General features: G+C 38.7%; 1 protein-coding gene and 1 pseudogene across 3 annotated transcripts in view; both read right to left on the bottom strand.

The window, feature by feature from the left end:
• SLC30A6 (solute carrier family 30 member 6) overlaps positions 1–8,360 on the bottom strand; it is a 37,749-nt gene extending 29,389 nt beyond the window's left edge. The window contains exons 1-2 of one of the 3 annotated variants that reach the window (XM_045979680.1): positions 8,287–8,360; positions 2,689–2,775 (exon numbers count right to left, since the gene is read on the bottom strand). In XM_045979680.1, the coding sequence (XP_045835636.1) occupies positions 2,689–2,775; positions 8,287–8,289 (90 nt within the window). In that variant the 5' untranslated portion in view covers positions 8,290–8,360. Of the gene's footprint in view, positions 1–2,688; positions 2,776–7,471; positions 8,252–8,286 lie in introns of those variants that run through there. The other 2 variants (XM_045979681.1, XM_045979682.1) reach the window with 2 other exon arrangements.
• LOC123926006 lies at positions 4,210–4,585 on the bottom strand (annotated as a pseudogene).
• Positions 8,361–14,348: the final 5,988 nt, after the last annotated feature.

The following is a 14,348-nucleotide window of genomic DNA, read 5'->3' as shown; positions in this document are numbered from 1 at the left end:
TGTGGCAGACAAAACGTCACTTAGGTGTAATGAACAGAAACAACAGAAGCTGGAGCTCTAAGAGCTGGAGCTTAGCACTTAGCTCTAAGTGATGGAGAGTATCTGCACAATGCAGGTGTTCTCTAAAACTTAGATCAGGAAGATGAGAGGGAAGTGATGAACAAAGGCCAATTAAGTAGGAGGAAAACCAAAAGTGATATTTCAGAGTCGAAATGAAAAAGTGCTTTAAGGAAGAAGTAACAAATTTTTGTTAAATGCTATTGAAGGTTAAGTTAAATGGGAAATGAGGATGACCATTGATTTTGGCAACACAGTGTTTACCAGTTACTTTGTTAAAGCTGTTCCAGTGGATTGGTGGGCGGCTACAACCAGACTGGTATATGTTTAGTGGAGATCAGGAGAAGAGAAAGTGAACAGGTAGTAAAGACAATTAGTTTAAGTAGTTTTGCTATAAAAGGAAGCAGAGAAATGAGGCGGTAGTTGAAAGTGGAAGATGTGGCATGTGCTCACGATGCAGGAAGGAACAACTGTAGGAAGCTTGTCTTTGAGTAGGCAACAAGTGGAAGCGCAGAGAGCCCATTCACAGAAACAGGAGCAAAGGCAGAATGTTGGGAGAGGACAGGATGTGGAAGTGTTTTCTGATTACTTCTTCTCCTTTAGTGAAACAGGAAGAAAGATCAACAGGTCAGAGTGAGGATGAATAAGATATTGGAAGTTTGAGGACAGAAGTGAAAGACTGGCATAAAATAGCTATCTACAAAAATGGGAAACTGAATGATATACTATGGGCAGCACTAATGGTGCACTTGAGCATGAATTTAAAGTGAGACCAGTCACCATGGTTTTGTGTTTCTCTCAGGCTACATTCAGTTGCTTGGGTGCAGGTACAGAACAGCAGGAATGTTGACTTAATGATGTTAAGGATTTGCCATGGAAGTATGAGAGGAAGAGTTACAGATGGAAGGGAGGGCACAAACGAGTTGAAGACATATGCAAGAAATCAGTAATAATGGACCAAAGAATCTAAATTGGATAATTAAGCAAATGAGGATAAAAGAGGTGAAAAACAGGGAAAATACGGCATAGACACTGGATTGGAGATCCTAGTAAGATTGAAGAATTACTGGAATTGGGATAATACTAGGAGTGAACTGGAATAACAAGAGATGGTGACTACAAGTGAAATAATTGAAACAGACAATGGGAAGATATAATTATGAATGATAATGGCGGTGGTATGGTCATAGGAGTGGACAGTTGGAAGGGATGCAGGACAAGATTATTTGTGGTAAGGAAGTAAGGAACTGAGAAGTAGGGATCTTCCTCACGATGTAAGGAATTACCATGAACCAAAATAGGAGTAGTAGTAAAGAGAGGTGAGCTAGGCACACTTTGTAAGATTTAAATTATGATGGACAGTATCTGCACAATGCAGGTGTTCTTATACCAGTTTTGTTCCTAGTATCTATTCTATGGTAATATTGTGCTTCAATAAAGCTTATGGTTCAAGAATTTCCTGTTTACTTCTGTAATGTAGTTGCTTTCCACCAAGATTATAAAGTTCTATCTATCTGTTCTCAAGAGATCATCCTAAGTGGACTAGACACACAAGCAGCAGATGAATTTCCTACTCTTGGCTCTTTAACATCCAGGACATGATACTATTTTCAAATATTAGAATTACTGAGTTCTGACTATATTCTAAGGTTTCAGCAACAGGAAATATAGTGATAAGAAACAAAGAACAAAAGCCTCTAGTCTAGTATCATACATAATACATGACCAATGTCATAGGTACACTTATGTTCCACTGAAGCTAGGTTTATTTAAAATTCATCATGTATTTATTGGGTACTTATTTTGTACTTTTATTAAAAAGTAAACAAAACAGACACAGTCACTGTCTTCAGGGAGCTTATAGTATAATTCAGACAATAATGAAAACAATGAAAATAGAACAGTAACTAGAAGATCTGTATTGGTGACCAAAAAGGATACCAATTATCTTTTTTTTTTTTTTAAATGTAAGCTCTATGCCCAACATGGAAGGGGCTTGAACTCATGACCTCAAAGCATAAGTTGTTTTTCCTCCCTTACACCAAAAATGAGAAAACATGGCTTTAAACTACATCCATTAACTTTGTAAAAAAAAGTAACAAAAGGCAATCATAAAGTAATTTTTCTTTATAACTCATTAGAATTAGAATAAAAATCTTAACCAAAGCCTAGCTTCCTCCCAAGCAAAATAACGATGTATCAAAGTAATTGATTTTTACATTACAATTTACATTAAATTTACAATGTAATTTAACTTTCCATTAAAATTTTGCTTAGCCAGCAGTGCCTGGCTCACTGTTAGTAGAACATGCAACTTGATGCTGGTGTAGTGAGTTCGAGCCCCATGTTGGGCACAGAGATTACTTAAAAAAAAAAAATTGCTTATTCAACAACAACAACAACAAAAAATGAAAACAGTGTGGCATGGAGCACCTGGCTGGCTCAGCTGGTGGAGTATGCAACTCTTAACCTTGTGGTTGTGAGTTCAAGCCCCATGTTGGGCGAGCATTTACTTACAAACAAAAGGTGAATGGTGGGATCACAAGTAATTTCTATAATGCCTTAAAAATTACCTTTTTCAATGTCATAATGTTGTCTGTACAGTGATTAGAGTTAATAAAGATAACTTACCCTTCGGTCTGCTGCTACAAGTCTAAATTCCTGTAATAACTTGCCAAAAAAAGATCTTTGTGGTTTTCTAAAGAGATGAATTGTCCCCTTTAAAAATAAACAAAAAATAAACAAATCAACATTGAAGCATCTAATCTTTTTCATATCCTGTGATATGATACAATAGTAACAACTAACATTTACTGAATGCTCAATATCTGGCAAGCAATTATTCTAGATATTTTATGCATATTTATCTATTTCTCACAATTATCTATGAGATGGAAACAATCTTTTTTTTTTAAATATTTTTATTTATTTGACAGAGAGAGAGAGATCACAAGAAGGCAGAGAGTCAGGCAGAGAGAGAGGGGGAAGCAGGCTCCTCGCCGAGCAGAGAGCCCGATGGAGGGCCCAATCCCAGGACCCTGAGATCATGACCTGAGCTGAAGGCAGAGGCTTAACCCACTGAGCCACCCAGGAGACCCTGGAAACAATCTTTAATTGTCCAAGGGCACAGTGCTAAGAAATGGCTGAGCAGAAATTCAAACCCAGCCATTTTATTTTTTTAAGGATTTTATGTATTTATTTGAGAGAGAGTGAGAGTGGACAAGCAGGGGTAACAGCAGAGGAAGAGGGAGAAGCAGGCTCCCAGCTGAGCAGGGAGCCTGATAAGGGGCTTGATCCCAGAATCCTGGGATCATGACCCCAGCCAAAGGCAGATGCTTAACTGACTAAGCCACCCAGGTGCCCCCAAACCCAGGCATTTTAGCTCCTGGCTACACAATTCTATTTTTAAATGGATTTTAGGTTATTTTGAACCATAAAATCAAACCATTTGCCAGAGAGCCGTACTGGAAATAAGATACTACAATTAATTAATAGAAGTTTTATATATGAAAAGTTTAGAAACTATTATTATAGTAAAATCTCTGAAGTTCTCTCTTAGTATTCAAAGTCAAGAGACATCCTTGCTAGTCTCCGCTGTCCTTGCTAGAACACCGTATGGGACCAGCAGAGAAAGGACATGATAGTGGGGTTACTGACAAGAGAAGAAATGTAAGTGGAGACTGAAGAGGAACCTGCCACTCTAGCTTAGGAAATCTTAGGATAAAAGATAATTTAACCATATATGGGAAATTAGCTTATGATTAAGGCAGTATCCAACATCAGCAGGAGAAAATATGAGTTACCCAACAAATGGTTTTTGGAAAAGGTAACCTTGGATCCTTACTATATTTCTTACTCTTAATTTTTTATTATGTGAAAACTAAAATACAAAACTACAGAATACTTGAAGCAATTTATGGATGTACAATTTTATAGTCTTGGAGTTGGAAAAGACTTTTCGTAATAGGATGTAAAACCAAAACGCTGTAAAGGGAAAAACTGATTAATTTTACTATCTTGGGAATATAATACTCAACAACAGACAAAAACAAAGAAAATCCTAGAGAGGGAAAATAAACTGGGAAAAAAAAAGAATTTTTTTTTTTTTGGTAAAGACTGCTCTATTGGTGGCAGTTAGTATAAGTCAATAAATATTGACCCCCAAATAACTCATTTATTTATCAGTTACTGGTCCATAGAGAGCTGAATGAAACTGACCCAACTGCCTGCTGAGATGATAAACTGAAGTCAATCCTGCTTCTTGGGAAATGAAGCCATAGCTAGCTGATATATGGTATGCAGTTCCACCAACTGTAAGCATCATAGTAGCTCTATACAGGAGGGCATCAGCTACTCCACCCTTTAGATGCACTGGAATTCCATTATCCTCCTGAAACAGCTTTTGTTCCTCTGGAACTTTATTTTCAAACTGCCTGCGTGAAGCAGTACTTATGGTCCTCTGGGCAATCTGACGAAGAGCCAGCAGATTCCACAGCATCTTGGCTCAGTGAATACCCACCAACCGCGACCACCGACCACCAAGAACCAAAAAAAAGAATTTTAATAGTTATTTCAAAACAATACTTTGCTTTTGAAATATTTTCTAGGGGCAAAAAATCTTTCACAGTTATCAGTGGGTCATATATAATAACTCGATTGCTAAGCGCCATGCACTTAAATATTTATTTGGATTTTAATTTTAGCAAAATGCTTTCCTAGATAGTAAGGCCACAATCATCATAACAACCACACTACATTTCTATCTCACTACTGTTGGCCAATTTGACTGAAACACTTAAATTTCACAGAAAGCAGTGGAACTGGGTATTACCAGATAAAAAATAAGGAAAACTTTCAGATCCAACTCCAGCACAGGTCTGATTTTCCTAGTTAATTAGTAGGAACATCTCAGTAGCTATAAAAAAGGTATATCCCATTTCTTCAAAGCTCAGACATGTCATTAGTTTCATTAGATGAGACTCAGAAAAGGCAGAAGATAAAGTTGAGCACTAGAAATCTGGCACTTAAAATCAGAATGTTGATCATTGTTGAGGCCAAGTGATGGCTACATGGGGGCTTATTATAATATACTTTTAAAAAAGATTTTTATTTATTTGACAGACAGAGATCACAAGTAGGCAGAGAGGCAGGCAGAAAGAGAGGAAAGGAAGCAGGCTCAAGAGAGCCTGATGCGGGGCTGGATCCCAGGGCCCTGGGATCATGACCTGAGCAGAAGGCAGAGGCTTTAACCCACTGAGCCACCCAGGTGCCCCTATATTATATTCTACTTTCCTATTTTTGCAAATTTCCATACTAAAAAAATTTTTTTAAGTAAAACATACTTTAAAATACAAAAATAGGGGCGCTTGGGTGGCTCAGTCATTAAGCATCTGCCTCATGCTCAGGTCATAATCCCAGGGTCCTGGACTGAGCCCTGCGTCAGGTTCCCTGCTCAGCAAGAAGCCTGCTTCTCCCTCTCCCACTCCCCCTGCTTGTGCTCCCTCTCTTGCGGTCAAATAAATAAACAAAATCTTTAAAAAAATACATATAAAAATAAAGCATTAGAAAAAAGTGTTACTAATTTTGCTATCCAAATAAAGACCAGTGTGTGTGTGTGTATAATCCTAAGGCTTTGCTAAGCTAATTCAGCTGAGAAGGAACAATATGCTATTTTCATTTGAGATGCTAATGAATGGTCAATTAATAAATATACTCCATTCTTAATGAATTATGTGTGGGATAGTTGGTCCCCAGGATAAATTCTGCTAAACACTGTTATCCCTGGATATCTTCTAACTTCATCCCACCTTAAATGATTTAAGCTACTTTAAGTTTCAGGTTGAGAAAATAAGGTTTCTAAAAGGTAGAATGCCATTTCTGATGCCATTCTGATATTGGTTAAAAGAAGTAAAAACCCACAAAAATCCTAATGTTCATGTCACTTTCCAAAATTATATTGGCCCTCCACTGCTATCATGATAAACTCCTAATTTTACAACCTGAAATTCAATGCTTTCAATCACTTAAACTGTTTCTCTTTCCAGTTTAATCTCTTGCTCCGGACAGGGAATCAACTCCAACTAAACTAGTGTACCCCTTGTCTAATGACCATATCACTCTAGAGTGAAAAGGCCAGACTTGTCTAACCAAGCTCTAACAGCCCTGTAATACTTAACAAATTACTTGACCTCTGTTTTTTCACCCGAATGAGAGTAATGAACAGTAAGATTAAGATTAATAGAGTAGGGAGAAAATACTGTTTCATGGCTGACCTTCTATGTGAAGCCTTCCTAGATTATTCCAAACTATACTGTTCTTTATGCTGCTTGCTTTGTATTTAACCTGAGGACAGCCTTTCTCACCCTGTCCTCATGCATTTTAAGTCAATTTTTTAGTAACTTCACTAATGACAAGGGCTGTATTTTCCTTACATTTTCTAAGATAGCATTGTGCGTTGCATATAACACCTTAATAAACAAGGACTCGTAAACCCTTTCTTTCCCGAAACTTTTAAAATAAACTTTAAATGCTACTATTTTTATGTATTATTAACGTTTCAAGCATAAAAATTTAGTGCCATTTATTTATTTGGTGTTTTATAAAACAGGTATTTATTGAAAACCTCCTCTCTGAGCCAGGGACAAGGCTCTGGGAATACCAGAGTGAATACAGAGGTCCTGCTCTCAAAGAGCTTACAGTCTAGGAAGTGAGAAAGACGAAGTAAATTCACAATTTTAACAGTCTGGTAAGGGCTACATATGTTTTTGGTAAATAGCACCAAGATATCACAGGAGCACAGAGGAGGCAGGTGCAGGATCTTGAGATGCGGCAGGAAGGCTCATGAGAGACTAAAGGCTTAAACGACTAAGGGCGTTTAAGGGTTATACTGATAAGGATGAGGGGTAGGAAATGATTGGTTTTGGCAGACAGAACAGCATATACAAATTAGGTGCAAAGGCCTAATCCTGAGAGCACCATGTGCAAGCTGTTCACTCTGACTGGAATATGAATGTATGTATGTGAAAAAAGAGGCTATAAAGAAGCTTGGCCCCCTCTCTCCCAAAAAACAGCAGCAGCAGCTTAACAACAGATAGCTTTGTACACCATGTCAAATAGGACTTTATCTTGAGGACTGTGTGTGTGTGTGTGTGTGTGTGTGTGGTGGGGGGTTACACAAGGGAGCAAGGGAGTGCCATGGTCCCCAATTTTAGAAATTTAATTCTGGCTACACAGTGGTGAATACTTTGAAGAAAGTAGCTGGAAGGCTATTTGGTCAGCCCCCCCTCCCCCCGCCCAAATAAGCTTTTACCCACTTTCTGTGTGCAAAAAACGGATTACAGAAAATTTACAAAAGAAAAAGAAAGCATAAATAGGACATTTTTCTTGACCGTATCCACTCAAGGAAAAAACTTACTAGAGTGACAATGGCTTAGGAACTGAAACGTGATCCTGTTCTCACATGTAGGCCATCGATAAGAGATCCATTAACTTCTCTGATAAAATGGAACCTCTTTGGACGCTAAAATGACAATCAACTTATCTTTTGATATGAATCAGAGAGCTATACATTTGATCTGTAAAAGCATAAAAAGAATAATTTCTCTAAAAAATGTAAGGCTGAACATCATATCCCCGAAACCGTAAGGTATACCGGGCTCTACAAAAGTAGGAAGAAACACGCAACAAAGATGCTCTACCAACACCTGTCACAGGCCTTCTGAGAGTCGCGGCCGTGTCAGGCTATCTGGCACTCCATAAAGCCAAGTCGCAGTGTGGGGCGTTCACCTCAACATCCCGCCCATCACCCTCTTTATTAACGCCAACGGTATTGTCCCCGGTGTAAGCATCGCTAAGTACGGTCGCTGTCGCTGTGGACTTGTTTTTTCAGAGCCTTCGTGGGTGTAGACGCTGACGCCGGCCAAGACTTTTAGCTCCGTATGAAGTAAATCTCGGCAAGGGAAAAGTCATAAGCTCGCTAAAAACTGAAAGCTCGGCCCCGAGCAGGGCCGGGATCCCCAGCGTCTAACCAATGGGTGAAGGAGACTGAGGGGATCAGCTCTAGGGGGAATGCTTCCGCCGTCACCGCTTCTCCTGTGGGGTGTGGGGAACCAAGCACGACTCCCAGGACCCCACCTCTGCGCAGCTGAGGACTGTCAAGGCCGCACTGGGATGAAAGAAGATAAGAGGAATCACCTAGGACAGAACCCCTCATACCCGCAGCCAACTCACCATGATAAGGAGAGACACAGCTCCCGCCGGAAGACGCTCTGGGAGCTGGTTTTCCCTAGAGCGGAAGGGGTGGGGCATCAGAGGCCGATTGGCGGAGAGAGACGCGGGGGCGGAAATGCGTGCACTGTCTCTTGTTCCCGCCCTCTCTCGGGCTGTCCCGGCGTTCTACAGAGGTGAAGGCAGAGGCTAGGGTGACCCCATTTGAGGAGTAGGTGGAGAGCTAGAGACCTTGTTAAGGAGCCCTTAGGTGTTGTTTTTTTTTTTTAATGTGTGATGTATTTTTATTTAAATGCAATTAATTCACATATAATGTATTACTGGTTTCAGAGGTAGAGGTCATTCATTCATTATATACAACACCTAGTGCTCATTACATCACCTGCCCTCTTTAATGTCCATCACCCAGTTATCTCTTCACCCCGCCCCCAACAACCCTAAGTTTGTTTCCTATGATTAAAAGTATCTTGTGTTGGGGCGCCTGGGTGGCTCAGTGGTTTAGGCCCCTGCCTTCAGCTCAGGTCATGATCTCAGGGTCCTGGGATCGAGTCCCGCATGGGGCTCTCTGCTCGGCAGGGAGCCTGCTTCCCTCTCACTCTCTCTGCCTGCCTCTCTGCCTACTTGTGATCTCTCTCTGTCAAATAAATCAATTTAAAAAAAAATAAAAGTATCTTGTGTTTTGTCTCTCTCTCTGATTTCATCTTGGTTTTCCCCACCTCCCTTCCCCTAGGATCCCATTTTGTTTCTTAAAATCCACATATGAGATCATAATTATCTGTTTTTTCGCTTCACATAATACCCTCTAGTTCCATCCACCTCTTTGCAAATGGCAAGTTTTTTTGTTTTGTTTTGTTTTGTTTTGGGTGGCTAAGTAGTATTCCATTGTATATATACATATCACATCCCCTTTATCCATTCATCTGTTGATGGACGTCTAGGTTCTTTCCACAGTTTGGCTATTGTGGACATTGCTGCTATAAACATTGGGGTGCAGGTGCCCCTTCAGATCACTAATTTGTATCTTGGGGTAAATACCCAGTAGTGCAATTGCTAGTTAGTAGGGTAGCTGTATTTTAAACTTTTTGAGGAACCTCCATACTGTTTTCCAGAGTGGCTACACCAGCCTGCATTCCCACCCATAGTGTAGGAGGGTCTCCCTTTTTCCACATCCTAGGCAACATCTGTCTGTTTTGAATTGTTAATTTTAGCCATTCAGTTTGTGAGGTGGTATCTCATTGTGGTTTTGATTTGTATTTGGTTAGGGTTTATTTGTAATGTTAGGAAAATTTCATTTAGTGCTGAAGCGTTTTTACCTATGTTGTGTGATTTAATTTTTTTTTGCCATACTTTGTGAAATAAATAGTATTCCTTTTTGAGGAAGCAGGAAGAATAAGAAATTTGCCCAGAGGCATACAGCTGGTTTTCCACAGCAGCTGAATTTGAACTGAGACCAAATATAGAATACCATGTGCTATCCTAAAACTATCTAAATTCCTATGAAATTAATTTTATAATGGAAGTAATATTAATTACTTAGAAACAGAAAAATTTACTTAAAAGAGACAAAACAAGTAGGAAGGAAAAAATGTTTAATATATTGATAGTGTCATGTAGAAAATGTTATGCTACAGAGAGTGACTGGGTTGCTAATTCATAGTAGTCCAAGAAGCTTCTCTAAGGAAAGTAAATTTGACTTCTGAATGACAAAGTCTTTCTGTGAAAATTATTCTAGACAGGATAAACAATCCAAATAGTTAAGTCAAAAACAAGCAGAAGTGTTTCAAGATCTCAAAGAAGGCAGTGAGTCTGGAGATCTAATGAAGAGATCTAAATGGCAAATGGATCAGATCAAACAGGAATTTCTAATGTAGGGGTAAGGAGACCGATTTTTTGTTTTGTTTTCTAAGTGAGACAGGAAGCCTGTGAGGGTTTTAACAAAGGAATGACCTTTACATGGTGGTATGGAGAATGGATTGTAGGTGGATAGTAATAATGAACATTTACTAAGCACTTACATGGTAGACACTGTTTTATGAGTTTAACATGGACTAGCTTATTTAATCCTCCTAACCGGCATTTGGTATAGGTCCTATTATTAGCCCCTGCTTGGAAGATTGTATGCCAACATCACATACTTACTTAATGGCAGAACTGGAATTCTGTGTTACAGAACCTAATTCTAAAACCTTACCTGCTACTCTGTGTTTACTACTCCTGGACAAGACTGGAAGCAATAGGTTAGGACATTATTGCCTTATTTACCAGGAGCAAATCATTCCTGATTTTTGAAGTTTCTTTACAGTCTTTTTAAAATCGGAATCAAATAGTATATACTGTAGTCTGCCTACTTCATGTAAGGGTGTATTCTAACTTTTCCCTGTATCTTAATTTTTCCAGAATGTTGTTTTAATGACCTTAAAGAATTCAATCATAGAAAAAAAATTCAATCATAGGCATGTGCCTTTACATAATTCCTTACTGATGAGTGTAACAGGGTTTAGACATATCAAAAGAAATCTCTCAAGCTATTTTAAGAAAAAAAAAATATACTACAGGCAATTGGGTATAAAATGATAGGAAACAACTACAGAGGAGATCAACAAAGAGAAGACTTGAACAATACTATATACCTATTAACATATCTAGAATATACCACCCAACAGCAGAATACACATTCTTCTCAGGTGCACATGAAGCATTTTCCAGGAGAATGCATATGTTACGCCATACAAAAATCATCAATAAATTTGAAAGAATTAAAAGCATAGACAGTATGTTCTCCAAACATACCGGAATGAAATTAGAAATCCATAATTAATATGAGGACATGGAGAAGCAACATGGGGGGTTAGGGGGATAGGAGAAGAATAAATGAAACAAGATGGGATCGGGAGGGAGACAAACCATAAATGACTCTTAATCTCACAAAACAAACTGGGGGTTGCTGGGGGGAGGTGGGGTTGGGAGAGGGGGAGGGGGTTATGGACATTGGGGAGGGTATGTGCTATCGTGAGTGCTGTGAAGTGTGTAAACCTGGTGATTCACAGACCTGTACACCTGGGGATAAAAATACATTATATGTTTATAAAAAAAATTGGAAGGGGAGGAGAACCATAAGAGACTATGGACTCTGAAAAACAACCTGAGGGTTTTGAAGGGTCAGGGGTGGGAGGTTGGGGGAACAGGTGGTGGGTAATAGGGAGGGCACGTTTTGCATGGAGCACTGGGTGTTGTGCAAAAACAATGAATACTGTTATGCTGAAAACATTAATAATAAAAAAAGAAATCCATAATTAAAGGAAATTTGGGATTTTCACATTTTATGGAAATTATGGAAAGATCTCAAGTCAATAATCTAACTTTCTTTTTTTTTTAAAGATTTTACTTATTTATTTGACAGACAGAGATCACAAGTAGACAGAGAGGCAGGCAGAGAGAGAGGGGGAAGCAGGCTCCCCACTGAGCAGAGAGCCTGATGCGGGGCTCGATCCCGATCCCAGGACTCTGGGATCATTACCCAAGCTGAAGGCAGAGGTTTTAACCCACATGTGCCACCAAGGCACCCCTAACCTTTCATCATAATAGAAAAAGAGCAAACTAGAGCAAGCAAAGGAAGTAATAAATCTTGGAGAGGAAATAAATGAAGTGGGGAATAGGAAAACAATAGAGAAAAATTCACAGAACCAAATACTGGCTCTTTGAAAAGTTGAACAAAATTGACAAAGCTTTACTGACCAAATAAGAAAGAATACTGAAATTACTAAAATCAGGAAAGGAAAAAGAGGACAAGTTACTGCTGGTCTTACAGATATAAGGAGGATAGGGAATATTATAAACAATTGTATACCAACAAATTAAATAACCTAGATGAAATGGACTAATTTCTATACAGACACAAACTACTGAAACTGACTCAAGTATAAATAGAATATCTGACTAAATGTTTAACAAAAGATTGAATTTATAATTTAAAAACTTGGGCACCTAGGTGGCTCAGTGGGTTAAAGCCTCTGCCTTAGGCTCAGGTCATGATTCCAGGGTCCTGGGATTGAGTCCCGCATTGGGCTCTCTGCTCAGAGGGGAGCCTGCTTCCCGTCCTCTCTCTGCCTGCCTCTCTGCCTACTTGTGATCTCTTTCTCTATCAAATAAATATTTTAAAAAATTTTAAAACTTCCCACAGGAACACCTGGGTGGCTCAGTCAGTTCAGTTCAGGTCATGATCCCAGCATCCTGGGATCAAGTCCCACATTGGGCTCCTTGCTCGGCAGGGAGCTTGCTTCTCTCCCTCTGCCTCTGCCTGCCACTCTGCCTGCCTGTGCTCTCTTTGACAAATAAATAAAATCTTTAAAAAATAAGAAACAAAAAACTTTCCACAACGAAAAAATCAAAGATGGCTTCTTTACTTGTGAATTCTGTCAAACATTTAAAGAATTAGCACCAACCATTCACAAACTCTTCCCCCAAAATAGGAGGGAACACTTTCCAACTCAGTGTACAAAGAATTACCCTGATACCAAAACTAGAAAAAGACAAGAAAACTACAGACCAACATCCCATGTGAATATGGATGCAAAAAAAACCCCCCAAAAAACAAAAAAACTCAACAAAATAGCAAAATGAATCCGCCAACATATAAAAGGATTCATACACCATGAATGAGTGTGAATTATCACAGGAATGCAAAGTTGGCTTAGCAAATGAAAATCAAATAATGCAATACAGCATATTGATAAGGGGGAAAAATCACATGATCATCTCAATACATGCAGAAAAAGCATATGACAACTCCAACACCCCTATTTGGAAAAAAACAAAAAAACAAAAAAACAAAACCCACACTCAAGAAAGTAGGAATAAAATCACAGAAATGGTTTATGTTGAATAATTAGCCCTTTAAGTTTGGAAGTATACTGTTTTGCAATTAGATCTAGATCTTTGTGTAAAATCATTAGACTTGTATTTTGAAAGTATTTTTGCCATTATTCTCCTTCCAGCTGCTTTTTATTCTTTATCTGTACTATAAAAGTGTTGTTCTGTTTTGTTTCTATTGTATTATTTCTATTTAATGTATAAGGGAACATTCCAAAGGAAACAGATGTTAAGTATAAACGTGATAAACCTTCGATTCAGGCTAGCTCTAAGGCCTAACATTTGGAAGTTCCATTAGACTGATAATCAATGGTTAAAAAAGTGACTGGGTCAAACTTTGCTTTATTTATCCTGGGCCTCCATGAGGACATTCCCTGTCGTGTCCATTTACCATTTTGAATAGTCCATGTTATGAGGTCAATGATTGTTTGTTTGAATAGAATGTCATTTCCCCTCTCTGCTTATAGATTTTTCACTTTTCTATTTTTTGGCAATCTGATGTATCCAGACATGGTCTTTGCTGTATTTATTATGCTGGGGGCTTACTGAACTTTTTGGATCTGTAAGTTGTTATCTTTCAACAATTTAAGGGAAACATTAGGCATTACTGCATCAAATGTTTCTTTTCCCCCATTCTCTTCCTCTCCTCTCCTTTTGGGCCTCAAACCAGAGGTAAATTAGATTGGTATTTTCCCACAGGTATCAAACCTTTCCCACAGGTATCAAACCTATTTTTTTCTTTCTCTCTGTGCTTGAGTTTGAGAATTGTATCAGCTTGTCTTCCAGCTATCTTTCCTCTGCTGTGTCCAGTTCCCTCTGAAGCCCATCCAGTGAAATTTATTTCAGATACTATGTTTCATTTCAGTTTTTTTCATTACCAGACTTGCCCTTTGGTTTTCAGTATCTATTTCTCCACCAAAAATCCTAATCTGCTCATTCATCTTTTTTTCCCCACTGTTTTATAAGTTTTAAAATAATTTTGAAAAAAAAATAATTTTGTTAATTCCAACTTGTGAATCATCTCTGCATTTGCTTCTACATGTTTTCTATTGATTATGGATATACTTTTTCATGGTATGTTTAGTAATTTTTTTATTGCGTACTGGACTTCGTGGATGTGTTGTAAAAACTCTGGATTCTGGGGCGCCTGGGTGGCTCAGTGGTTAAAGCCGCTGCCTTCGGCTCGGGTCATGATC

Source organism: Meles meles, chromosome 15, assembly GCF_922984935.1.
Source record: "Meles meles chromosome 15, mMelMel3.1 paternal haplotype, whole genome shotgun sequence".
NCBI lineage: Eukaryota > Metazoa > Chordata > Mammalia > Carnivora > Mustelidae > Meles > Meles meles.
Note: the sequence above shows the minus strand (reverse complement) of the source record. Positions and strands in the feature narration are given on the sequence as shown.